Raw genomic sequence first — 25,172 nt, 5'->3', positions numbered from 1 at the left:
TTCAGAAACCGGCTCATGGCCAGTTTGGTGCCAGTGGTTAGGAGTGCGAGTTTCGTGTAGTGGTTAGGAGTGCGGACTTCTAATCTGGCATGCCACGTTCGATTCTGCGCTCCCCCACATGCAGCCAGCTGGGTGACCTTGGGCTTGCCACGGCACTGATAAAACTGTTCTGACCGAGCAGTGATATCAGGGCTCTCTCAGCCTCACCCACCCCACAGGGTGTCTGTTGTGGGGAGAGGAAAGGGAAGGCGACTGTAAGCCACTTTGAGCCTCCTTCAGGTAAGGAAAAGCGGCATATAAGAACCAACTCTTCTTCTTCTTCATACAATACAATGAAAATCCCGTTAAAACCCCAATATCAATATACAATACAATACAGATGGCAAAAAATGTTGCCTCCTAAGACAGTACTTGACAGAGGCCGCATGGGGGAACCAAATGTTCGGTGGCAAGATATTTGGGCGCCAGAAGGAGAATTTAACCAGGCCTCCCTTCCAAGGAATAACTTGAATTGGCAGCACAATAAAGTCCCTTTTATATGAAACCGATTTTTCTAGTTTATTTCTTGAAGGCCTTGGGGAGCCCACTGAACATTGTGTCTCAAGAAATTGGCTAGAAAATTTGGTTTCCCATTAAAGAGACTTGATCGTACTTCCAATTCAAGCAGTTCCTTTTCTTCGGGCTGTGTCTTCGTGAGATGGGATGGTCTTTGTTCCCAGTCTCCTGGTGCCGGCTGGAGATCTCACTGTGATTACAATTGCTCTCCAGGCGACCGAGATCCGTTTCCCCGGAAAAAAACGACCGCTTTGTAAGGTAGCTTCTATGGCATTGTCCCCACCCTGAAGTCCTCCCCCCTCAAAACCCCATCTTCATCAGGCCCCAGCCCCCCAATTTCCAGTTATTTCCCAACCGGAGCTGGCAACTCCACTTCTAAGCTTGTACTTGGCTCCTGACCATGTTGGGGGAAAGGCCAGGTAGACGCATGGCCTAAATAAATTAATCCTCCTTCCGAGAGGCTCATTTCATTGGGTCTGGCTGCTCAGATCCTCCCCCAAACGGACGGTTTCTTCATTATTGGCTCATTTTTTACCTTTGCCTTGCATCACTTCTTGCCTTCTGACTCTGCTTTTCTCATTACGCCCTGTCATTTCACAGCCGGGTTCCAAGTTGGGGGTGCGAGCCAGATGGAGAAATGTTCGCGGGAATGGCATGGCTGGCGCCCAGAGTTGGCATGATGGGGCGCTGGCCGAGGCCCCCCGGGCCGCCAGCTAGAGACATTTTGCTCATGCAATCCCATGGTGAATGGGGGGCGTAATCTCCCATGTCACACTGAATGCAGTGTGCAACTTTTGTGCAGGTTTAGCCATGTAGCATTATGTAGAAGAAAAAGAAGAGTTGGTTCTTATATACCGCTTTTCTCTACCCAAAGGAGTCTCAAAGCGGCTTACTGTCACCTTCCCTTTCCTCTCCCCACAACAGACTCCCTGTGAGGGAGGGAAGACTGAGAGAGCCCTCATATTACTGAAGAAGAAGAAGAGTTGGTTCTTATATGCCGCTTTCCCCTACCCGAAGGAGGCTCAAAGCGACATTCATCCACCTTCCCTTTCCTCTCCCCACAACAGACTCCCTGTGAGGGAGGGAAGACTGAGAGAGCCCTGATATTACTGAAGAAGAAGAGTTGGTTCTTATATGCCGCTTTCCCCTACCCGAAGGAGGCTCAAAGCGGCTTACAGTCACCTTCCCTTTCCTCTCCCCACAACAGACACCCTGTGGGGTGGGTGAGGCTGAGAGAGCCCTGATATTCCTGCTCGGTCAGAACAGTTTTATCAGTGCCTTGGTGAGCCCAAGGTCACCCAGCTGATTGCATGTGGGGGAGCGCAGAATCGAACCTGGCATGCCAGATTAGAAGTCCGCACTCCTAACCACTACACCAAACTGGCTCTCATGTAGCACATGCTATGGGCCCTACTCTTCTAGGGGCCTTGCAGAGTGCCTTTTCTCTACGGATGAGCGATGGAGTCTCTCTCTTCTCTCTTTAAGGAGACTCGGAGTGACACCCCTTTCCACTGTGGAGGGCCACCAGCGCCCCCAAGTTTGGCTGCTCCCATTGCAATTGTAACCTGTGAGACTTCGCAAATCCGTAAACTGACTCTGGTGCTACAGGTCCTGCAAATCCTTAAACCAATCCCACTTTTGAGCTCTCTTTTGGCCCAGCCAGTGTCACAAACTATTCATGTTCAGCTCCCTAATTCAAAAGGCAATGTAGACACACATGCTTTGTGGGATCATGTGCTTAGGGGGTCGCTGGAGGCCAACTGGTCCTGTGTCCTCCACAACTCTCAGCCGGTTCGGGTACTCAGAGACGTTGCCTGGAATTTCCGAAACGGTGACGGGTGGCATTTTAATCCTTGGGCTCCAGCATTCCCCGCGGGCTCAGAGCAAAAGGTGCCCTGTGTAAGAAACCGCCTTCACATTAGCAAATCCCTAATGCGAAAGGATCAACTACGATGTTCTTGTAAGACTGTAAAGGATTTCCCCTGGACCAACTAAACACGTTGGCACATGAGGAACGAGCGATGTAACGTGGACTACAAAGCCCATGACAGAGTCATCGAATCCTAGAGTGGGAAGGGGCCATCCAGGCCATCTAGTCCCACCCCTTGCTCAATGCAGGATCAGCCTCAAGCATCCAGGAGAAGGATCTGTCCAGCCCCTGCTTGAAGACCCCCAGTGAGGGGGAGCTCCCCACCTCCTTAGGCAGCCCCTTCCACTACTTGGACGGTGAAAATGTTTTTTTCCTGATTTCTAGCTGGTACTGTCCTACACGTAGTTTAAAGCCAGTCCTGCAGGCCCTCTCCTCTGCTGCCAACAGAAACCTTTCCCTGCCCTCCTCCAAGGGACAACCTCTTGAAAACTTCAAGAGAGCCATTCTGCTCTAACCATTGTGCCACGCTACCTGGGCCGTACAGTGCGTTCATTCTTCAGAGCACTTTGTACGCATCGTCTTGTTGTGGTCATCACAACAGCTCTGCAAAGCGGGCCAATGGTATGATACCCACACGACAGGCGGAGAGGAAGGAAGACCGAGGTCGAGATATCCTAAGACCACCTAGGAAGGTGAACGTTCCTCTATCTGACCTCCTTGCTTGACTCAGCACATAGGGCCTGCTTTCTTGCACGCCAGGCTGCTATAAAAAGAAACAGGAGCAAAGCCAGGTAAAAACACCTGACGACCTGACACAATTGCATATGTTCTTTGCCACATGACTCCGCAGTGGTTTACTAGAAAGTAAAGTGCTGAGCTATCATTTCCCAGGAATTATGGGCAGTCCCATTGACTTATGGAAGCTCTCCCATCCAGAACAATGGAAAACCATTCTGTTGCAATAATAAAACAACCTGCTCTCCCCTGGAAAACACCGGGCAACGGCAGGCCCTCTAACCTTGTGACTCGTTCAGAAATGGCACGGCAGGCTTATCGGCGTATCTGTATTCTGCCTGCTTTCGACTGATATTAGAAACAGGAAATTCAGGGCTAGAGACAGGAAGTACCGGGAAAAAAACATGAAGTACTGAAAAAGTTTTTGAAGTACTGAAAAGGTTTTAAATATATATATATCAGCGCTCCTGATAAACATGCCTGTCTCTAAACTCCACCAAAGTTCCACAGTCACAGTCCGTTTATGGCCACAAGACTTTTGGAGCCTGTGGGCAGCTTGGGCATGAACCTCAAAGACTCTTAGTCAAGAGGTCCCCAACAGGGTGCCTGTGGGCGCCCTGGCACCTGCTGACCCCTTTCCTGATGCCCGCCAAGTGGTTTTAGAAAGTGGGCAGAGCTGGCTGTGCAGATTAAAAATCCTCTTAAACAGAGCTTCTGCCTGAGATGCTGAATGTACACCATGCTAGCGTAGCGGTTAAAAGCGGCAGCTTCTCAATTTGCAAGCTGGGTTTGTTTCCCCGCTCCTTCACAGGCAGCCAACTGGGTGACCATGGGCTAGTAGTCACAGTCCTGATGGTGCTGTTCTCACAGAGAAGTCCTATCAGAGCTCTCTCAGCCCCACCTACCTCACAGGGAGTCTGTTCTGGGGAGAGGAAAGGGAAGGCAATGTAGGCCACTTTGAGTGTCATTCAAATGGAGGAAGGCAGCATATAAAAACCAACTCCTCCTCCTCCTCCTCCTCCTCCTCCTCTTCTTCTTCTTCTTCTTCTTCTTCTTCTTCTTCTCTTGAGATGTTGAATATAACTTCCATCCCTGACATTTTGTGATTGGTCCCGCCTCCTGTGGCAGCCATTTTGTGATGGTGCCCAAAGGCCAGGGGGTATTTCATCTCCAAGTAGCCACGCTACTCAACCCAGCTTGGAAGGACTGTATCTGAGCCCATGACAAACAGATGGGTTTGTGAATTGAGAACCAGTCAGGACTTGTCCATTCTTCCTACGTGATGGGTTATATTTTTGTATTTCTTTGCAAGCCTCTCTGAGACCCTGGTGGGGAGAAAAGCAAGATGGCGGCCGTATCTCACACACATCGCCTGACTCAGGACTGACTCTATGGGCTTAGAAGGTGTTACGTGTGCCAGGCATTGTATGCTTGATCCAAAATCCCCTGTCCTGTGGGGATTTCAAAACGAAACAGAACAGTGTTTATTGTTAAAGACAAACTTAAAAAGCACAATTTTCCCACGGGATGTTTGCAATCCAAAATATACCTCAGCAATTGCAGTGGTTGAAACAGTTGTGGCATATCACAAAGCCCTTGAAGGTGAAGGAGAGGAGGTCTTTATACCCTGCTTTTTTCTCCCCTAAGAAGTTTCAAAGCGGCTTCAAAGTTTCAAAGCCTTCCCTTCCTCTCCCCACAACAGACACCCTGTGAGGTTGGTGAGGCTGAGAGAGCCCTGATATTACTGAAGAAGAAGAGTTGGTTCTTCTATGCCACTTTTTTCTCCCCTAAGAAGTCTCAAAGCGGCTTACCCTCGCCTTCCCTTCCTCTCCCTACAACAGACACTGGTGAGGCAGGTGAGGTCGAGAGAGCTTATACGCAGAGTCAAACTTTGGTGGTCTTAAAAGGTGTGACTGAACTCAAACTTTTGCAAGCCTGGCCTCCAGATGTCCATGGACTACAATTCCCATGAGCCCCAGGGGCCATGGACATCTGGAGAGGCTCACCTCGGCCACCCCTATGCTATTTGGAGGTCTCCCACGTTAGTCCCAACCAGGGCTGATCCCACTTAGCTTCCAGATTCTGACAAGATCAGGTTAGCCTAAACCAGGGATGGACAAACCATGGCTTTCCAGATGTCCGTGGGCTACAATTTTCATCAGCCCCTGCCGGCAGAGACTCATGGGAATTGTAGTCCATGGACATCTGGAGAACCACACACACACCCACACACACACAAACCCTCTGGGCTGTCCCTGGGAAATAGGAACAGACCGGATTATTATAGATATTAAATTCCGGCCTGACTGCTCAAGATCAGCTTGCCAGGGCTGCATTTGCACAAGGCGGGTTCCCTGCAGCTACCGCCTGCCCATTCGAGCGAAGCCGACCTAAACAAGGTCAAATGGCATGCTTTTGGAAAAGTAATACGGATGCAGGGCTTACTGATATTGTCTAAGCTTTGTGCAGAACAATAAAGGCCTCGCCCGAGGCCACCGAAGTTTAATGGTGCAGGGGAGGCCTCCGTTCAACCGCATCAAGAGCAGAGTTAATATTTGACGGGAAGAGAATAGTAGTATTTTATTCCTCTCCCCTCGCAAGCGTTCTCCCCCGTTCTTTAACGTTTACGGAGAGATCCTTTTGGGGATTGACAGCAAAGGTGGGTGAATTCTGATCATGCGTCCTACAATGGCCTCAAATCGGTCCCTAGAGCTATACATGCTGACAGAAGGGTATCCAAGCTCCAGGTGTGGCCCAGATATCCCCTCCAGAATTAGTAAAATAAAGGTAAAGGTATCCCCTGTGCAAGCACCGAGTCATGTCTGACCCTTGGGGTGACGCCCTCCAGCGTTTTCATGGCAGACTCAATACGGGGTGATTTGCCAGTGCCTTCCCCAGTCATGACCGTTTACCCCCCAGCAAGCAAGCTGGGTACTCATTTTGCTGACCTCGGAAGGATGGAAGGCTGGCTTGAGCTGGCTGCTGGGATCGAACTCCCAGCCTCATGGGCAGAACTTCAGATAGCATTTCTGCTGCTTTACCACTCTGCACCACAAGAGGCTCTCTCCAGAATTAGTACCGTGGAGCAAATGGCTATTCGGTGGGTGGATAATTATTACATGTTCAAGTACTTTTTGGACTGTCATAGAGGATTAAGAAGAGTTGTTTTCTGTTGCCCCAGAGAGTCGGACAAGAACCAATGGGATGAAATTAATTCACAAGAACTTTCAGCTAAACATCCGGAAAAAAGTTCCTGATAGTTAGAGCTGTTCCTCAGCGGAACAGGCTTCCTCAGGAGGACGTGGGTTCTCTTTCCTTATATTTGACCAACATTCCCAGATACCTTATTAAATATACTAATATAAGGAAATGCTGTAGGATTTTTCCACACTGACTAACTTCCAGTAATGTTACAACAATCTTATATTGGAGGACTCAACCACTGAAGAATCACAGAATCATAGAGTTGGAAGGGGCCATACAGGCCATCTAGTCCAACCCCCTGCTCAACGCAGGATCAGCCCTAAGCATCCTAAAGCATCCAAGAAAAGTATGTATCCAACCTTTGCTTGAAGACTGCCAGTGAAGTCACTGAAAACAGAAATTATCTAGGAACCATTATGGGTGATTCTTTTTGTATATAAAAATTGTATTAAAATTGAATATCTATTGTTAGAACAAGAATATTGCCTTGGATAGGTTCCTTGTTTTTGTGTTGATTTTATGAACTTAGGCAGATTGGGAGTGGGTGGGCAGGAAAGGATGTGCCAGTGTTTGTCTCTTGTGGCCCTTCCTTGCCTACCCAGGGAATTGCTAATTTCTACTATTGGGTGGTAGGTGTATTTCCTCCAGGCCAGGCTGGATTCTGGAGATTTTTGGTGAGGGGAATCACTTGGGCATGAAATTGGGGTCACTGTGGGTGGGCAGGTAATTGAGAGTTTCCTGCATTCTGCAGGGGCTTGGACTAGATGACCCTGGACATCCCTCCTAACTCTATGATCCTATGATCCCTCCCCTCTTAAAACCTCATTCTCTCCAGTCTCCACCCCCAAAATCTGTGGAATTTCCAAAACAAAAGTTGTCATCGCTAGCCAACAATCATTAATTTGTCGCAGGCTCCCTCATACACAAGCAGCTCTCTGTGGAGAATCTATATATGTGAGATATTTTATTTCTTCAAGCAGCTACCCTGCACCCCCCCAAAGGAACAGTATTGCCAACTCCAGGAAGGGAGATTCCTGGAGATTTGGGGCTGGAGTCCTGGGAATTTTGTAATTTAGACAGGGGGGAAAGCTCTGTAGGAATAAGATAGCCTGGCTGCTGTTTACTCCAGAGGAACTGATCTTTGTAATATGGAGACAAGCTGAAATTCAGGGAAATGTCTGTGCTATACGTGTTGAATCGGAAACAAGCCACGTTGCCCCAGTCGATTAAGGATAGTAGTTTAGTTTTTGACCACTGTAATAATTATAGTTATGTCCTTCGTGTATTTAATCAATAATATGCATTAGCAATATAAATAACCACATCTGTTTGTCTTTTTACATTACTGGTAATCGCTTTAAGAATGAAACATTGATATTTAGAGGATTCATCCCATCCAGAGGTTGGCAATCCTAAAAAAAAAAAAATCTAACTTGGGCAAGGTAACCTTTTTGGCTCGGGACATTCCTGGAGATCTGGGATGGAGCCAGGACGGGAGGGATGGGGGTTGATTTTACAAGTAGCAGCCATTTGTAGAGACCGCCCAGAGCTGAGGGTTTCGGGATGAGAGAGACGGTGATTCCTAGAGAGGTGTGACATCACTTCTGGTTTTTACCCGGAAGTGACATCACATCATAGACATGACAGCTTTTTATTTATTTTAATTTCTCTGACAGTCCAGAGTGGCAATGGGATATGGGAGCTGGAGAGGATCCCCCACACTGACTATGAAAGCTAGGGTTGCCAACTCTGGGTTGGGGAAACACTTGGAGATTTGGGGGTCGCAGCCTGAGGAGAGGGGATTTGGGAGAGGGACAAGACCTCAGTGAGGCATAATACCATAGAGTTGGCTCTCCAAAGCTGCCATTTCTCTCCAGGGGATCTCTGTCTTCTGGAGATCAGTTCTAATTCTGGGAGATCTCCAGGCCCCTCCTGGAGACTGGCTACCTTATTGGCAACACTAGGCCACTACCACCACACTCTTCACTTCACACGGCCAGCCTGGGTTATCCATCAAAGATGGCAGCTGCTTGTGAAATCAAACCGGTCAGAGGACTTTACCTTCACCTCTTTGGCCTTTTCACAGGTAAATGCGCAAGTCATCTCCTACCACGTTTAAATTACAGAAAGAGACGAACCCAAAGTTTAGTGAGGCTGGAGTTGCACCCAGATTGTTCCCCTGGAAACACTCCTCCCCTCCCCGGGAAACCTGCTCCCTTTAACTTGAGTTCCATTTATCACATTATATTGGCTGGGAGCATAAGTACAGCTCGGTGAGTCATAAGGAGGGCGGCCGACAGGCCGTATCTTACAGGCATGACCAGTATAATCGCAGTCCGTTAGATAACTTGTGCAAAGATGTGAAAAACCCATTAATCACACCTTATGCCATGCCCTATCCTTAACCTGCCGGGTTTGATCCAGCACTGCCAGGTCCCACCCCCGAGGCTGGGATTTTTGAAAACCGAATCACAAATTGTGCCTTTTTAGTACTGGATGGTACATTAATTCCCTTGCGGTTTCAAGACATAGCCCTGAAGCAGGCTTCGACTATTCTGCTGCTTATCTAATGCATTTAAAATAGGGTTGCCAAACTCCAGGTAGGCCCTGGAGGACTCTTGGGATTACAGCTGATCTACAGGCGACAGAGATCACTTCCCCTGGAGAAAATGGCTGCGCAGAAGAGCTGTTTTTTTGTATCTTCCTTTTTACTACGCAAAGGAGTCTCAAAACAGCTTTCAATCGCTTTCCCTTCCTCTCCTTGCAAACTGTGCGGTAGGTGACGCTGAGAGAGCTCTGAGAGAACTGGGACTGGCCCAACGTCATTCATGTAGAGGAGTGGGGAATCAAACCCAGCTCTCCAGTTTAGAAACTGTCACGGTTAACCACTACAGGGGTAGCCAAACTGTGGCTCTCCAGATGTCCATGGACTACAATTACCATGAGCCCCTGCACTATACCATGTTGACTCTCATATCATCCCCTCCCCTCCCCTCTTCAGACTCCACCCACATGAATTATATTTTCTGTAAACCGCCCTGAGCCACGAGGGGAGGGCGGTATATAAATATAATAAATAAATAAATAAATACATACATACATAAATACATAAATTAATAATTATCCAGGAAATCAACCCTAATTTAAACCTTCCCTGGAAATCAACCCTAATTTAAATCCATCATTCTTCCAAGTTCCTCAGGCCAACATAGCTGGCTCTCCCTTCCCATTTGGTTCTCACAACAATCTTATGAGGTAGGCAAGGCCGGGAAAGAGAGAAAGTGGCTGCCCCAAATCACACAGCAAAGGTGGCAGCATGGGGATTTGAACCCAGGTCTCTCAGTGCTCAGTCTGGACACGCCAATAATTACACTGCAAGAGTTGCTTCTCGAAGCCATGCACAGCCGGCGGGGTAGCAGAAGTTTTCAAACAAGGGGAAGGCCCACAGCTCTTCCTGTTGGGCTATACTCAGTGAACCACAAGGCACAGGGGTGTGCGCAGCATGATCATGCCCATCAGATATAGCTTAGCTTTATCATCCCCCGATTGCTGGATCTCGGTGTGGTTACTACCCTAAAATCTGGCCAAGGAGACACAAAGGCACGGTGACCTCACAGCCGGGAATAAACATCGACCTAACGAGACGATTCATCACAGAACTTAAAATATGCGCCATCCCCGGAGACCAGAATAATGTGCAAAAGAGAAACAGCCTACGCCCCTTCTGGGCAGCTAAACCTTGATGCCTTTCGCATGAAAAACAGCCTTGCCGTAGCGTAGAATGCGGCCGTGTTTTCAGCCCCCTCCGAGCCCGTCTTTTACACGCTTTTCCCCGAAGGTTTATGGGAGACGCCCCACCAAAGAGCAGAGTTTACTTTAGGGAAGTGCTGGACCAAAAATAGTCAAAACGGGCACATCACAGCGAAGCCGGCTTGCTTTCCAGCGGCCCCGCTGCCTTGGCCCACGGTTCAAACGAAAAAGCCGACATGGATTTTGCAACGGAGCGCGGGAGCCGGTTAGGGGGTCTGCAGGAGTTTATGATGCCTACAGGAGTTTAGAATCAAAATCAAGCGTGGTGAAGGCAGAGAGGCAGCAGCGGATGAGATCCAGGGATCTGGACAGCTGCAGAACAGTGAGGTGAACAGTACAGTCGGAAGTGGAGAACCGGAGGATGACCCCTTGAGCCCCTTCAGTTCTGTCCATGGAATGCAGGGGGGGATCTAGCCCGTCCCCCCTGCTCAATACAGGATCAGCCTCAAGCATCCAGGAGAAGGATCTGTCCAGCCTTTCCTTGAAGACTGCCAGTGAGGGGAAGCTCACCACCTCCTGAGGCAGCCCCTTCCACTGCTGGACTCCTTTGGCTGTGAATTTTCCCCCCTGATATGTAACCAGTACTGTTCTTCATGCAGTTTAAACCCATTACTGCGGATCCTCTCCTCTTCTGCCAATAGGATCTGCTTCCTGCCTTCCTCCGAGCGCCAACCTTTCAGATCCTTCAGGAGAGCCATCCTGTCCCCTCTCCACCTCCTCCTCTCCAGGCTGAACCTTCCCATGTCCCTCAGCCTTTCCTCCTAGGGCTTCATCACAGGCCCCGGATCATCCTCAACTCTCTCCTCTGCACCCTCTCCATTTTGGCCACCTCCTTTTTGAAGCGAGGCCTCCGTAGCTGCACACAGGACTCCAGGTGTGGTCTGACCAATGCGGTATGCTGTGGGACTATGACAATTTGCGATTCCTTGTCCGTCTCCAGACCGCTACTCTTGGGATGATTTCCCCCTTCTTCTCAGAAGTTACACACCTCCTCTCCCTCCTCAGCTAGAGATGTAGTTAAGAACCTCTCTGTCTCTCCTCTGCACTATCAGGTATGTTAGTTCTTAAATAAACCTGTTCTAACCTGAATTAGGTTGTGCATTACTGCTGTGTTAATTACTGTACCAACATCAAGGACCTTCTACATACAGAAGACGCAAGACACGTCTTCTCTTAGGAACTGCCAAGCCCCCAGTGGGGTGGACTCCCTGTCCCCAGCTCTTGCCACATACAGGACTGTGTGACTTCTGACCTGGAAGCAACACAGAGCAGCTCTAGGAATGGCTGGAAAACTCTATAGTTTCACCATGAAGTTTCCAGGGGATCCTGGCCGGAAGTGCTGCAGTGCTGCAGCTGATGTCATTCCTCCACGTCCTCGTCTACAATCCACTTTTTGGTTGCTAGGCTCTGATTGGAAGCCTCAGCTCTTCCACAGAGCCCCAATCCATCCCAATAAACAGGAGCCCGGAGGCATGAAAAAACCTGAGGCTGTCGATCCATCTACCTGAGTATTACCTGCTGTGATCGATGGTGCCTCTCCAAGCCGGGTCCTTCCCAACGCCCACCACCGGAGATCTTTGAAAATGCACAAGCTGAGGATCTGAATCCAGGACTTAACTAAGCACAAAATGAATACCGGTCTGGTGTTCTCTTGCCGAGTTGCCAAGAACTCTGGTCCTGTGATTTATTTCTTAACATGATAATGCTTATTATAGAACCGTACAGGCTGATGTGGCTATCACATGCTCCCGATTACAAAGCTTGTGTCCAAGGCTCAAGCCACATGCAACAGGGAATGACCCGTGTTTTCCTGTACCAATCACATTAAAAACAAAAAAAGGGGGGGGTGTGATTTGCAGCGCCAAGATGAGGAAGAGTGGATTTTATATCCTGGCTTAACTACCTGAAGGAGTTTCAAAGCAGCTTACAATCTCCTTCCCTTCTTCTCCCCACAACAGAAACCCTGAAAGGTCTGTGAGGCTGAGAGAGCTCTAAGAGAACTGTTCAGCAAGAACAGCTCTAACAGGACTGTGATGAGCCCAAGGTCACCCAGCTGGCTGCATGTGGAAGAGAGGGGAATCAAACCCGGCTCTTCCAGGTTAGAAGCTCCCCGATCTCTTAGCCACTGCACCACTACCTCAAAGGACTGCGGAATTGATTCCCCTTCCCACCGCCTTCGAATAGACTTAGGGTTTCTTCTTTGAACCTGGCTCTCATCCAGTATCACAGTCCAAGCGGAGGGGAAAAAAGAAATTCACAGGAATGTACTGGAGGCCGGAATACACAGCAGATTACACGCCCTCCAATCCATGTGCCCCTTTGGCTTTTTTAATCCAACTCGCGCCGCATCCTATGACGAGGCCTGACTGTGTTTGAAAACATTGTTTTCCTTTTCTTGCAGAGCAAATCTGTCAGAGCTCTCTCTGCTCCACCTACCTCACAAGGTGCCTGTTGTGGGGAGAGGAAGGGAAGGCGATCATAAGCCGCTCTGAGACTCCTTCAAGTAGTGAAAAGTGGAGTATAAAAAACAACTCTTCTTCTTCTGAACGAATAAATGAACAAATAACACACAGCTAATGAGAGGCCTACCACTTGCTGTAGATTTGAGGCCCAGTCACAATCATTCTTGCTCAGAGGGGCTTGCAGTATTCAGAGAAGGGGCTTACTCCCAGGTAAGCGTGCACAGAACTGCAACTGTGCAAACCAAGTTCATGCATATGTATTCCGAAATAACTTTAGCCGAGTTCGAGAGGCACCATTCTCAGTTTTGGACTGAGTTCACATTACCCGTTTTACCGGATCATGATCATGACCACCTGATTGCCTCAGGGGGGCAGCTGCGCTACCGGATCAGCATAACATGCAAGTTCAGGAGCACCTGAAAGACCAACCCAATTTTCCAATGTATATGTTTGTCAGCCAACCCCCCCCCGCCGCCTCCGCCAACCAAAGCCTCATGGGAGGGGTACTGTGGCTCACTACCAGAGCCTCTCCTTGGCATGCTGAAGGTCCCAGGTTCAATCCCTGGCATCTCCAGTTAAAGGGACCAGGCAGAAGGTGATGAGAGAGACCTACATCTGGAGACCCTGGAAAGCCATGGAGAGGGATCATAGCTCAGGGGCAGAGCCTATGCTTGGCATGCAGAAGGTCCCAGGTTCAAACCCAGGAATCCCAAAGAAATTCCATCTAAACATCCGGAAGAAGTTCGTAACATTTAGAGAGGTTTCTCAATGGAACAGGCTTCCTTGGGAGGTGGTGGGTTCTCCATCTTTGGAGATTTTTAAACAGAGGCTGGAGAGCCATCTGACGAAGAGGCTGATTTTGTGAAGGCTCAAGGGGGTGGCAGGTGACAGTGGATGAGCAATTGGGATGTGAGTGTCCTGCATAGTGCAGGGGGTTGGACTAGATGACCCAGGAGGACCCTTCCGACTTTATGATTCTACGATTCTAAATAGTGCAGGGAGCAAGTAATGCGGAGGGGGGGGGAGTTAAGAGGGAATAAAGATGGGGAAAATGGAAAAGTACTCAGTCTTGATTTTTAAAATATTGTTTTAAATAAGCCAAAAACGTGCAAATAAAATTTAGCCGATAGTCATACAGGCATTGCCTGATTTCTATAAAAAGTGTTCACCAGAGCTTTCATTATCATATAAGCAGGCTTCTCAACCAGGGTTTTGTGAAGCCCTGAGATTTCTTGACAGCCCTGGAAAGGGTTTCCCTGTGGGCGGGAATTAATTTTGTACATATTTTTAAAATCTGCTACACATTTATCAGGTGATATGATCATATATGAGCCTTTTGTGGCACAGACTGGTAAGGCAGCAGACATGCTGATTGAAGCTCTGCCCATGAGGCTGGGAGTTCAATCCCAGCAGCCGGCTCAAGGTTGACTCAGCCTTCCATCCTTCCGAGGTCGGTAAAATGAGTACCCAGCTTGCTGGGGGGGAAACGGTAATGACTGGGGAAGGCACTGGCAAACCACCCCGTATTGAGTCTGCCATGAAAACGCTGGAGGGCGTCACCCCAAGGGTCAGGCATGACCCGGTGCTTGCACAGGGGATACCTTTACCTTTACCTTTACGATCATATATGTTCATGTCAACCCACTCTCAAAATGGCCAATTATAGGCCTGTAGGGGTGGGGAGGGGCCCTCAATGGGTATGTCCACACCTATGCTTCCCAACCCTATTCTGCATGATTGCGCCACTTCTGGAGTTTCTTGAAGCCTGAAGAATTTTTCAGGGGTTTCTCAACGGTAAAAAGTTGAGAAAGGCTTTGCTAGAACTATGCAAAATCGAAGCGAAGGATCCACTTAAAAGACGTGGCTGGATTCGGACATGACACGGCTTGTTGGCTTTGCATTCATTCAAGACGCTCCGAAGGGCGTCTTCCACACTTAAAACAACTAAGGGCTGTCAGGGCTCTCTGAAATGCACCATGCACCCATTACAGTATTTAAAGGTAAAGGTATCACCTGTGCAAGCACCGAGTCATGTCTGACCCTTGGGGTGACGCCCTCCAGCGTTTTCATGGCAGACTCAATACGGGGTGGTTTGCCAGTGCCTTCCCCAGTCATTACCGTTTACCCCCCAGCAAGCTGGGTACTCATTTTACCGACCTCGGAAGGATGGAAGGCTGAGTCAACCTTGAGCCGGCTGCTGGGATCAAACTCCCAGCCTCATGGGCAGAGCTTCAGACTGCATGTCTGCTGCATTACCACTCCGCGCCACAACAGGCTCCTCTTACAGTATTTACTCCAGTGGAAAACTAGGTTTATTTCCCAGGTATGGCAGCAAAACATGTATGGGGTTGTCTTACATTATTATTATTATTATTATTATTATTATTATTATTATTATTATATTTATATACCGCCACTCCCTTGCGGCTCACAAATTAGAGTTAAAAAGTGCAAAGAGTCCACGAACACCTCGAAGATTAACACAATTTGTGGCAGGGAAGGAGCTTTCATGAGTCACGGATCACTTCTAAGATGGGTCGCCCTGATAGTCTGTGTGTAGCAGGAGAAAAGAGCCAGAGTCCAGGACCACCTGAAAGACCAGCAAAATTTTTGGCCAGGGAGGAGCTTTCATGAGTCACGGCTCATGTCTTCAGAGCTGTGACTCGCCAAAACTCTTCCCCTGCCACAGATTTTGCTGGTCTTTCAGGTGCTCCTGGACTCTGGCTCTTTTCTCCTGCTACAGACAGACGAACAGGGCTACTCATCCTGACCTACCACAAATCACAGTTATGTCCACTAATTAATTTTTTTCATGCGAACACCATTTTAAGTGGTCGTCTTACATTCAGAATCCGCTTCCTTGCTGGTCAATGTTACTGGCTGATTGATATTCTTTATTTGATTACTTATGTTCTGTATAGGGTCTCTTGTGGCGCAGAGTGGTAAGGCAGCAGACATGCAGTCTGAAGCTCTGCCCATGAGGCTGGGAGTTCAATCCCAGCAGCCGGCTCAAGGTCGACTCAGCCTTCCATCCTTCCGAGGTCGGTAAAATGAGTACCCAGCTTGCTGGGGGGTAAACAGTAATGACTGGGGAAGGCACTGGCAAACCACCCCGTATTGAGTCTGCCATGAAAACGCTAGAGGGCGTCACCCCAAGGGTCAGACATGACTAAGTGCTTGCACAGGGGATACCTTTACATTTTACCTTAATATTCTGTATAGTTTCCCTTTCTCACTGGGTCTCCTGAGGGATTTCACAGAGTGAGTCCATACAATCCACAGGTTGGGACATTCCTTAGACAACGAAATAGAAGAAGTGTTGTTTTTATATGCCGCTTTGCTCTACCCGAAGGAGTCTCAAAGTGGCTTACATTCGCCTTCCCTTTTCTCTCCCCACAACAGACACCCTGTGAGGTGGGTGAGAGAACCCTGAGATTACTGAAGAAGAAGAAGATTTGGTTCTTATATGCTGCCTTTCTCTACCTGAAGGAGTCTCAAAGCAGCTTACATTCACCTTCCCTTTCCTCACAACAGACACCCTGTGAGGTGGGTGAGGCTGAGAGAGCCCTGATATTGCTGCTCTGAAGGATCAGCTTTCTCAGTGCGAGCCCAAGGTCACTCAGCTGGATTTGGGGTGTGGAATCAACCAGAAATCTAAATAAACAGAATTGAAGCAAAGCCTAAGTCTTAGCATGACACATTAAACCAGGCTTTCTCAACCAGGATTTTGAGAAACCTTGCAGTTCCTTGATGGCCCTGGAAGGGTTTCCCGAATGGGTAGGAGTTAACCATTAATGCTGAATATATTTTTAAAATTTGTTACACATTTATTGGGTTATACAACCATATATAGTCATAGTGACCTCCCACCGCCCCGCCCCACAAAATGTCCAATGATGGGGTGGGGAGGGGAGGGTTTCCCACGTGGGTGTGTCTACAGCTCTGATTCCCAACCGTATTCTGCATGATCGCGCCCCTTCTGGGGTTTCTCGAAGCCTCAAGAACATTTCAGGGATGTCACAACGGCAAAAAAGTTAAGAAGGCTGCGTTAAATGATAGCCAAGCAAGAATACAGAGTTGCATCCAACTGACAGCAAACTACAGCAGCATACACCACAGTCCCTAATTACTCATCCAAGACATGGTAGAAAACTTTCTGTACAATGCCACCCGGTTTCCTGCATAGAACCCCCTTGAGAGCCAGTTTGGTGTAGTGGTTAGGAGTGTGGACTTCTAATCTGGCATGCCAGGTTCGATTCTGCGCTCCCCCACATGCAACCAGCTGGGTGACCTTGGGCTCGCCAAAGCACTGATAAAGCTGTTCTGACCCAGCAGAAATATCAGGGCTCTCTCAGCCTCACCTCCCTCACAGGGTGTCTGTTGTGGGGAGAGGAAAGGGAAGGCAACTGTAAGCCGCTTTGAGACTTCTTCGGGTAGGGAAAAGCGGCATATAAGAACCAACTCTTCTTCTTCCCCCTTGAATAATTCAGTTCTGCACGATTTATGGAATTTGTTCCCGGGGACTACAATCATGCAGTTCTTCAACCATCCAGAACACGGACCTGAGCAAGTATCTTCCCAGGATCATCCAAATATTAGAAAAGCCATGGAACCGGGCAGCCCCTCTCCAGAGTCTCAGGCAGAGAACGGTGTTTCCTGATCTCTCTTATGAGCAGCAGTGTCAGAGACCCAACCCTGGAATTTCCGCATGCCAAGCACAAGCTCTGCTGATCAGCCAAAGCCTGCTATTAGCGGTCAACAGCAGGGTGACAGATGTCTGCTTCTAAAAGCAGGGTGACCACCCAGCAAAGGAAACACAATTGACAGTTCCCTTCAAGTATGAGAAGTCCTGCGAAAGGTGAGAAGAAACAAGGGACACAGCCCGAAGTAGAAGAAGAAGAGCTGGCTTCTTATACCTCTCTTATACCCAAAGGCAGGGGTAGTCAAACTGCGGCCCTCCAGATTTCCATGGACTACAATTCCCAGGAGCCCCTGCCAGCATTTGCTGGCAGGGGCTCCTGGGAATTGTAGTCCATGGACATCTGGAGGGCCGCAGTTTGACTACCCCTGCCCAAAGGAGTCTTTTTCTGGCTGGGTCGCTTTCGTCGTGTCATACACCTGACATACACCTTTCCCTTCCTCTCTCCACAACAGGCACCCTGCGAGGTAGGTAGGGCAGACAGAGCCATGCGAGAACTGCTCTGTGAGAACAGCTCTGACAGGACTGCGACTAGCCTAAGGTCACAACAGCTGGCTGCATGTGGAGGAGGAGCGGGGAATCCAACCCAGCTCTCCAGATGAGAGTCTGCTGCTCTTTAACCACTACGCTACGCTGGCTCTCTGGCCAGCAGACGTAACACTGACCGACGGCAGGCATAAAAGCCAGAACACAAACTCCATCGCAAAACTGAAAGTTTTTTAACAGCCCAACCCTGTGATCGCCTGTAGAAATCAGGGATCCCGTGTCAGTTTAAAGACGGACACTTTGAGGATAAAACCAACTCTGCAGTCACAACTGACTCACAGGACTTTAATTCGGACTGTCAATCAGATCTCCAGCGGCCAATCAGAAGCCCCGCTGAGCAGGAGTTCACCTGGTCCCATCCTCTTTCTAAAAACACTGTCCAGTGCCAAGAAGGCATTGGCGGGTGCTGGAAGATCCCTCCATTATACCTTGCTGAAGTCCCTCCCCCTCCCTAAACCCGCAGTTTACTCAGGCTCCCCTCCCAAATCCCCAGGAATCTCCCAACCCAGTCTGGAAGGAGATTCGAACCCGGATCACCTTCTTTACCACTCTCAATTACACGAATCTCTCCAAAATTGACCCAATCAGTTAATCCACCGCTAAAACCCCACACCCACTTGGGGGAAAGTCCCATTGACTTCCGCGGGATCTGTGGGGCAAGCGCAGGGTTTTCAGGCGTCCGCCCATACCTGCCCCTGCGAAGAACATGCCTTACCGGTCTCCCATCCAAGTCCTAACCGGGGCCGACCCTGCTTAGCTTCCGAGATCAGATGCCAGACGTCTCGTTAAACACGACTAAAGCGACCCAGGCAGAAAAAGACCAGAATGCAAAAGCCTGCAAAATCCGAGAGTCGCCCCCTTCTCCCGGACCTCTTCACGCGTCCCCAAAGCGGGGGAGCAACGACTGCACGAGCCGCCCCAGCCCAAAGGGAGGGTGGCTTCCCAAAAACACGCCAAGGCTTCCCAGGGGGGGCGTGCGCGGCGCACCTGCGGCGCTGCCCACTACCTCGCGGGATCCGCAGAGACCCTTTTGCAAAGCGACCTGCAACTTTTTGGCCCTCTTTTGCGTCGAAGCGCGCGTTGCACGACTAAAACACCCCCGAATCGTTGTCGAAATGCAATGCAATGCAATGCAAAAAAAAAAAAAAAATCACCGTCTCCGTTTGCAAAGCGGCCGACTCACCCCGACGGCACAGGAGCGCTGGCGAAGTTGCAGAGCGGCCCGGCCTCTGCCGCCGCCCGGTTCCCCCACCGCCGCCGCCGCCCTTTGCACGCCCCGCCGCCGGAGTCCGGCCTTCGCAGGGCCGCTCCCACCCCGGGCGGAGGAGCCCCCGGGACGCCGCCCGTGAAACCCGATCGCCCTCCCCGCTGGCCGGCGCCGATGCGCATGCAGGGCTGGAGAGGCAGCCCCGTGGCTGGCGACGCGCAGGGAAGGGGAGAAAGTGGCGAGCCAAACATCGCCTTTCCCCGAGACTCTTTTCCAAGCTCGCCTCGGGGCAGTGAGTCATGCAATGCAACGCGTTGTTTCTTTTTCGTTTTCTCCCCCCTTGCGTTGCTGTCTTGCACACACGCACACGCTTGCACACCGAGCATGGCACACACACCAAACCCGCGTGCAAGAGGGCGAGCGAGCCCCGGCTGCAGACCTGCTCCGGTAGCCAAGCGTCCTCTGTTCTCATGCGCCCCGAGAGCACTGCTGTGCATGCACTTGGCCGTCGAGGTGCTTGCGCTTCGTGGCTCGGCTCTCTTGCTGAGCTCGCTGTGGCCCTGCTGCGTGTGGGTTGGCGGGGCCTGTGAGTCATGCTCACACGGCCTGGCGCAGGGCTAGGGTCGCGCACATGTGTGGGCCGAGCGACAATGGGACAAGGTGGCGGGGTGCCAAAGCTGTCCGGGTATGGATGCGTGCGATGTGAGTCAGGATTGGTCCTTGGCTGTTCGTGCCAAAAAAAAAAAAACCCTGCTAAATTTAAAATCCTGAATCATTGAGTTGGATGGGACCTCCAGGGTCATCTAGTCCAACCCACCTCCAGGGTCATCTAGTCCAACCCAACTACCAGCCTGTCCACACTGACCCCAGTTCTATGCCCAAGTGATCCCCCCCACACACACACATACACCAAAAATCTCCAGAATCCAGACTGGCCTGGAGGAAATTCACCTACCCTCCCACAGTGGCAGTCAGCAATTCCCTGGGTATGCAAGGAAGGGCCACAAGAGACAAACACAAAAGTTAATCTGGTGAAAGATTGCTAGACGGACGTTGTGGGGAGTCCTGCCCTTGAGTCACTGAATTTATGGTAACCTGATTTATGGTAGCATTTTCCAGGCAAGGATTGGTTTATGGGACCCTGGGCTTCGCTGGAGGTCTCCTACTTTAGTCCCAACCAGGGCTGATCCTACTTAGCTTCCAAATTTTGACAAGATCAGGTTAGCCTATGGCTCTCCAGATGTCCATGGACTACAATTCCCATGAGCCCCTGCAAGCAGGATCTGTCCAGCCGCTGCTTGAAGACCACCAGTGAGGGGGAGCTCCCCACCTCCTTAGGTCGCCCCTTCCACTGCTGAACTAGACTCACAGAATCCTAGAGTGGGAAGGGGCCATCCAGGCCATCCAGTCCCACCCCCTGCTCAATGCAGGATCAGCCTCAGGCATCCAGGAGAAGGATCTGTCCAGCCACTACTTGAAGACCACCAGTGAGGGGGAGCTCACCACCTTCTTAGGAAGCCCCTTCCACTGCTGAACTACTTGGACGGAAAAATCTCCTAGTATTAGAGCTGATCTTCAGCTGATAGTGATCAATTCCTCTGGAGAAGATGGTGAGATATTTGGCCAAGTTCCTCTTCTCACCAACTTCCCCTCCCTGTCCTAAGGCCGCAGCCCCAAATCTCCAGGAATTTCTCAGTGCTGCTGCCATCTCTGCTAGACTTACTATGAATGGTCATGGAAGTTGGACCATGGAGAAAGTCAATTTATTGGTAATGGGGTATTGGAGGAGAGTTTTATGGACACCATAGGCCCCACAAAAAGATAAACCAGTGGGTTCTAGGTAAAATAAACACTCTTTAGAAGCTAAAATGACTCAATTGAGGCTATCATACTTTGGTCACATTCTGAGAAGACAAAGAGTCACTGGAAAAGACAGTAATGCTAGGAAAACTGGAGGGCAACAGGAAAAGAGGAAGATCCAAGATGAGATGGATTGGAAGTCACGGTCCTCAGTTTGCAAGACCTGAGCCTAGCAGCTAGGAACAGAGTCCAGCCGTGATAACAGAAGAGGGACCCACATCACTGTTCCTCATTTCTTGTTGAAGCTGTATGGTATTGTCGCTGCCATCAATCCTTATAGTTAGGCAGGGCTTGTGGCTCAGCACACCAGGCTGCCAGCGTGGTGTGGTGGTTAAGAGCCGCAGCTTCTAATCTGGAGAGCCGGGTTTGTTTCCCTGCGCCTCCACATGCATCCCGCTGGGCGACCTTGGGCCAGTCACAGTCCTGTTTGTGCTGTTCTTGCAGAGCAGTCCCGTCACGGCTCTATAAATAGAATGGGGAGAGGAAGGGAAGGCGCTTGTAAGCCGCTTTGAGGCTCCAGCCAGTGAAAAGCGGGATATAAAAACCAACTTTTCTTCTCCTTTTCCTTCTTCTATCGAGCAACCAAAAGGTGCCGGGTTCCATTCCATGAGACAGATGAGAATACACTCAGGTACAGAGAGAGCTTCTACACGAGTGGCATTTTGAAGAAGAAATATTTGAAGGGCTCCAATTTGGATACTTTTCATTAGTATGCGAGCCTCGCCTTTCATATTGTTTACCACCTTATAGTCCCCATTACATCACAGGAGAGCATTTAAATTTGGATTTGTGCAATTGAGCGTGATACGCATGGATGTTTTTACGTTTTAAACATGCACATAGCTTGTAATAAATATTTGCATTTTAATTTTTGTGTCCTTCTACCGATTCTGCTGCTACTCAACCTTTTCAGGTTCCTAACTTGTGCACACAGGTTGGGTTACTTGGTTCCCTCCTTTTGTTGTTTCATGGGACCCTGGAGAGCGACTGCCTGCAGTCTGAGTACAAATATACTGATCCTGGTAGATCCATGGACTGAGAATCAGAAAGTCTTCACACATCGGTATTTGTTAGATGGGGCTTTGAGTCGAAGGTGTTGTCTCTCGTCTCCAGTTCAAAGGCTCAGATTGCAGATGATACAGATCGTCTTCCGATTCTGTGAAGGCTCAAGGGGGTGGCAGGTTACAGTGGATGAGCGATGGGGTTCGGAATGTCCTGCATAGTGCAGGGGGTTGGACTAGATGACCCAGGAGGTCCCTTCCAACTCTGTTATTCTATGATTCTATGAGACTCCGGGGAGCTGCTGCCGGTCAGAGTAAGGCAATGCGGACGTTGACAGGGCAGTGGTCTGACTCAGCACGTGGCGGCTCCTGGGATTTGTGATTTTTGTCCGTGAGGGGTGCAAAAAAGAAAGCCAGAAAAGAAGTTCCCATGCGGGGCCACCAAAATCGATGTAGAAATAGAAACTCGGCCGTTTGTTTTCTCACAAGAGAGAAGCCAGATGAGAAATTAGGATATTCAAATGGAACCGATGAGCCTGAGAAGTTTGGCCTTATCTCTCGGAGCGATCCTGAAAGACACAGGTGCCAGGACTCCCTGAAAGATGCCAAGGGGAGCCAGTGAAATGGGAGTTTCTCCAAGAACAGTAGCGAGGAATTTAGCTGGGAGGGAGATGCAAAGTGTGTTGCGTCATGGGACATATAAACCAACAACTGACGGAGCGCATTGCCAGGAGATCGAACGAGATGCAAAACAGGACCAAAGATCTGCAGGGATTCCCAGCTGGGAGTCCGTGGACCCCTGAGGGTCCGTGGGAGTTCTGAAGGGGGTCCACAGGAGCTCTCAAGTGATGTGGTATGAAGGAGGCAATCTGGACTCTCTTCTCAGCTCCTACTCTTCTTTCCGGCCTACATGAGGCTGAGCCGCCTTAGTAGTAGAAAAGGCATTGGGAAGGAACGAAAGGAAAGCTAAGGGTGTGGGTAGTGATGTCACTTCCAGGGGCATGGCAGGGGGCGTGGTCAGTTGACATCACTTCCGGGGCTCCTCGAAGTCTGAAAAATTATTTCAGGGGCTCTTCCACGGTTAAAAGATTGAAAAAGGCTGGTCTAGTGACTTGGGCCATAATATGCTTCTAAGAGTTGGCCTTTGGTCTGTTATGACCATTCCTTTCTTGACTGTACTATACACAACCCCCTAGCAAAAAACGAGGGCTTCTAGTGGGGACCAGTCAACAGCCTGTCCACCATTTTGGCTATCTTTCTGGATACTTTCTGGAAGTGCTAGAGCTGTCATGTTCCCCATGATTACTGATGGGGGAGGTATAATTGGCAGTTGCTTTAAAAAATGCCTTTAATTAGAGATTCTCGGACATGATAGAAAAGATATATATGACTATGCTGTTCCCATTGGCTGCAGAGGAAAGGACACGCAGTAATGGGTTTAAACTTCAAGTACAACGATATAGGCTAGATATCAGGAGAACATTGTTCACAGTCCGAGTAGTTCAGCAGTGGAATAGGCTGCCTAAGGAGGTGGTGAGCTCCCCCTCACTGGCAGTCTTCAAGCAAAGGTTGGATACACACTTTTCTTGGATGCTTTAGGATGCTTAGGGCTGATCCTGCATTGAGCAGGGGGTTGGACCAGATGGCCTGTGTGGCCCCTTGCAACTCTATGATTCTGTGATTCTATGATAGATGAAAGAAAGAAAGAAAGAAAGAAAGAAAGAAAGAAAGAAAGAAAGAAAGAAAGAAAGAAAGAAAGAAAGAAAGAAAGAGACATAAAAAGAGAAGGCTTCTGATCTTATTTATGACGAATATAAAACAACTTACTTATGAGTTACGCTACGATTATATGAAAAGAATAAAACCCCTCTTTTTTCTGTGAGCTCATATTTTCTCTCCTATAATCCTCAAAATCATACACTATCATTTCATTTACATTCATATCACCCGAAAAGGCTATAAACGGTGTCCGGTTAGCAACAAACAAAGATGTTGTCTTTTCATTAATTAAAGAAATATGTTTGGCCATCTTTACCAATTCCATCATTTTTATCAACCATTCTTCCATTGTGGGGAATATTAAACATTTCCATTTTTGTACATCTAAAGGCCTCGCTGTCGTCATATATAAAAACAAAGTTCCATGTCTTTTTTCAAGATATTTATCCATTCATCACAAAAGAATAGCCTGGTTTCATTTATTTATTAGTCTTAAAAATCTTCTGGATTAATATATATATATTGTGTCCAGAAGGGTTTTTTTTCCTTCTTACATGTCCACCAAAGAGGAATTGTCAAATCCAGGATGGGATACTTCTGGATATTTGGGGATGGATCCTGGGGAGGACAGGGACTTCTGTAGGGTACAATCCATCATCATAATTAATCATAATCATAGAATCGTAGAGTTGGAAGGAATCTCCAGGGTCATCTAGTCCAACCCCCTGCATAATGCCGGAAATTCACAACCACCTGCCTACCCACAGGGACCCCCCAATCTCCAGAATCCAGCCTGGCCTGGAAGAAATTCACCTACCATCCCACTGTGGTGACCAGCAATTCCCTGGGTATGCAAGGAAGGGCCACAAGAGACAAACACTGGCACAGCCCTTCCTGGCCACCCATTCACAACAAGCTTCAGTTAATAGATAACTGCTTAAAAACTTACAAGGAAGGAGAACCCACCACCTCCTGAGGAAGCCTGTTCCACTGAGGAACTGCTCTGTCTGTCACATACTTCTTCCGGATGTTTAGCCGAAAATTCTTTTGAATTAATTTCATCCCATTGGTTCTGGTCCAACCCTCGGAAGCAACAGAAAACAACTCTGCTTCATTCTCTGTGTGACAACCTTTCAAGGACTTGACCATCTCTGGGTCACCTTCTCTCCAGGCTAAACAGTTCAAGCTCTTGTTAATAGAATCATAGAGTTGGAAGGGGCCATACAGGCCATCTAGTCCAACCCCCTGCTCAACGCAGGATCATAGAATCATAGAATCATAGAGTTGGAAGGGGCCATACAGGCCATCTAGTCCAACCCCCTGCTCTACGCAGGATCAGCCCTAAGCATCCTAAAGCATCCAAGAAAAATGTGTATCCAACCTTAGTTATGTATAGTTATGTATATGATGGTTTGTTTCATGTATTGTTTATATGTTTTATGTAAACCACCCTGAGCCACCAGGGAGGGCAGTATATAAATATAACAAATAAACAAATAAGTAA

At 49.0% G+C, this 25,172-nt stretch overlaps 1 protein-coding gene across 12 annotated transcripts in view; it reads right to left on the bottom strand.

The window, feature by feature from the left end:
- AHNAK2 (AHNAK nucleoprotein 2) overlaps positions 1-25,172 on the bottom strand; it is a 106,806-nt gene that overhangs the window by 59,735 nt on the left and 21,899 nt on the right. For 4 of the 12 annotated variants that reach the window (XM_077323825.1, XM_077323826.1, XM_077323821.1 and 1 more), the window contains exon 1: positions 19,065-19,438. The exons of 1 other annotated variant lie outside the window; for it this stretch is intronic. In XM_077323825.1, the coding sequence (XP_077179940.1) occupies positions 19,065-19,389 (325 nt within the window). In that variant the 5' untranslated portion in view covers positions 19,390-19,438. Of the gene's footprint in view, positions 1-18,596; positions 18,807-19,064; positions 19,441-19,527; positions 19,653-25,172 lie in introns of those variants that run through there. 7 more of the 12 variants (XM_077323815.1, XM_077323823.1, XM_077323827.1 and 4 more) reach the window with 4 other exon arrangements.

The sequence above is a fragment of the Paroedura picta genome, chromosome 2 (assembly GCF_049243985.1).
Source record: "Paroedura picta isolate Pp20150507F chromosome 2, Ppicta_v3.0, whole genome shotgun sequence".
Taxonomy (NCBI): domain Eukaryota; kingdom Metazoa; phylum Chordata; class Lepidosauria; order Squamata; family Gekkonidae; genus Paroedura; species Paroedura picta.
Note: the sequence above shows the minus strand (reverse complement) of the source record. Positions and strands in the feature narration are given on the sequence as shown.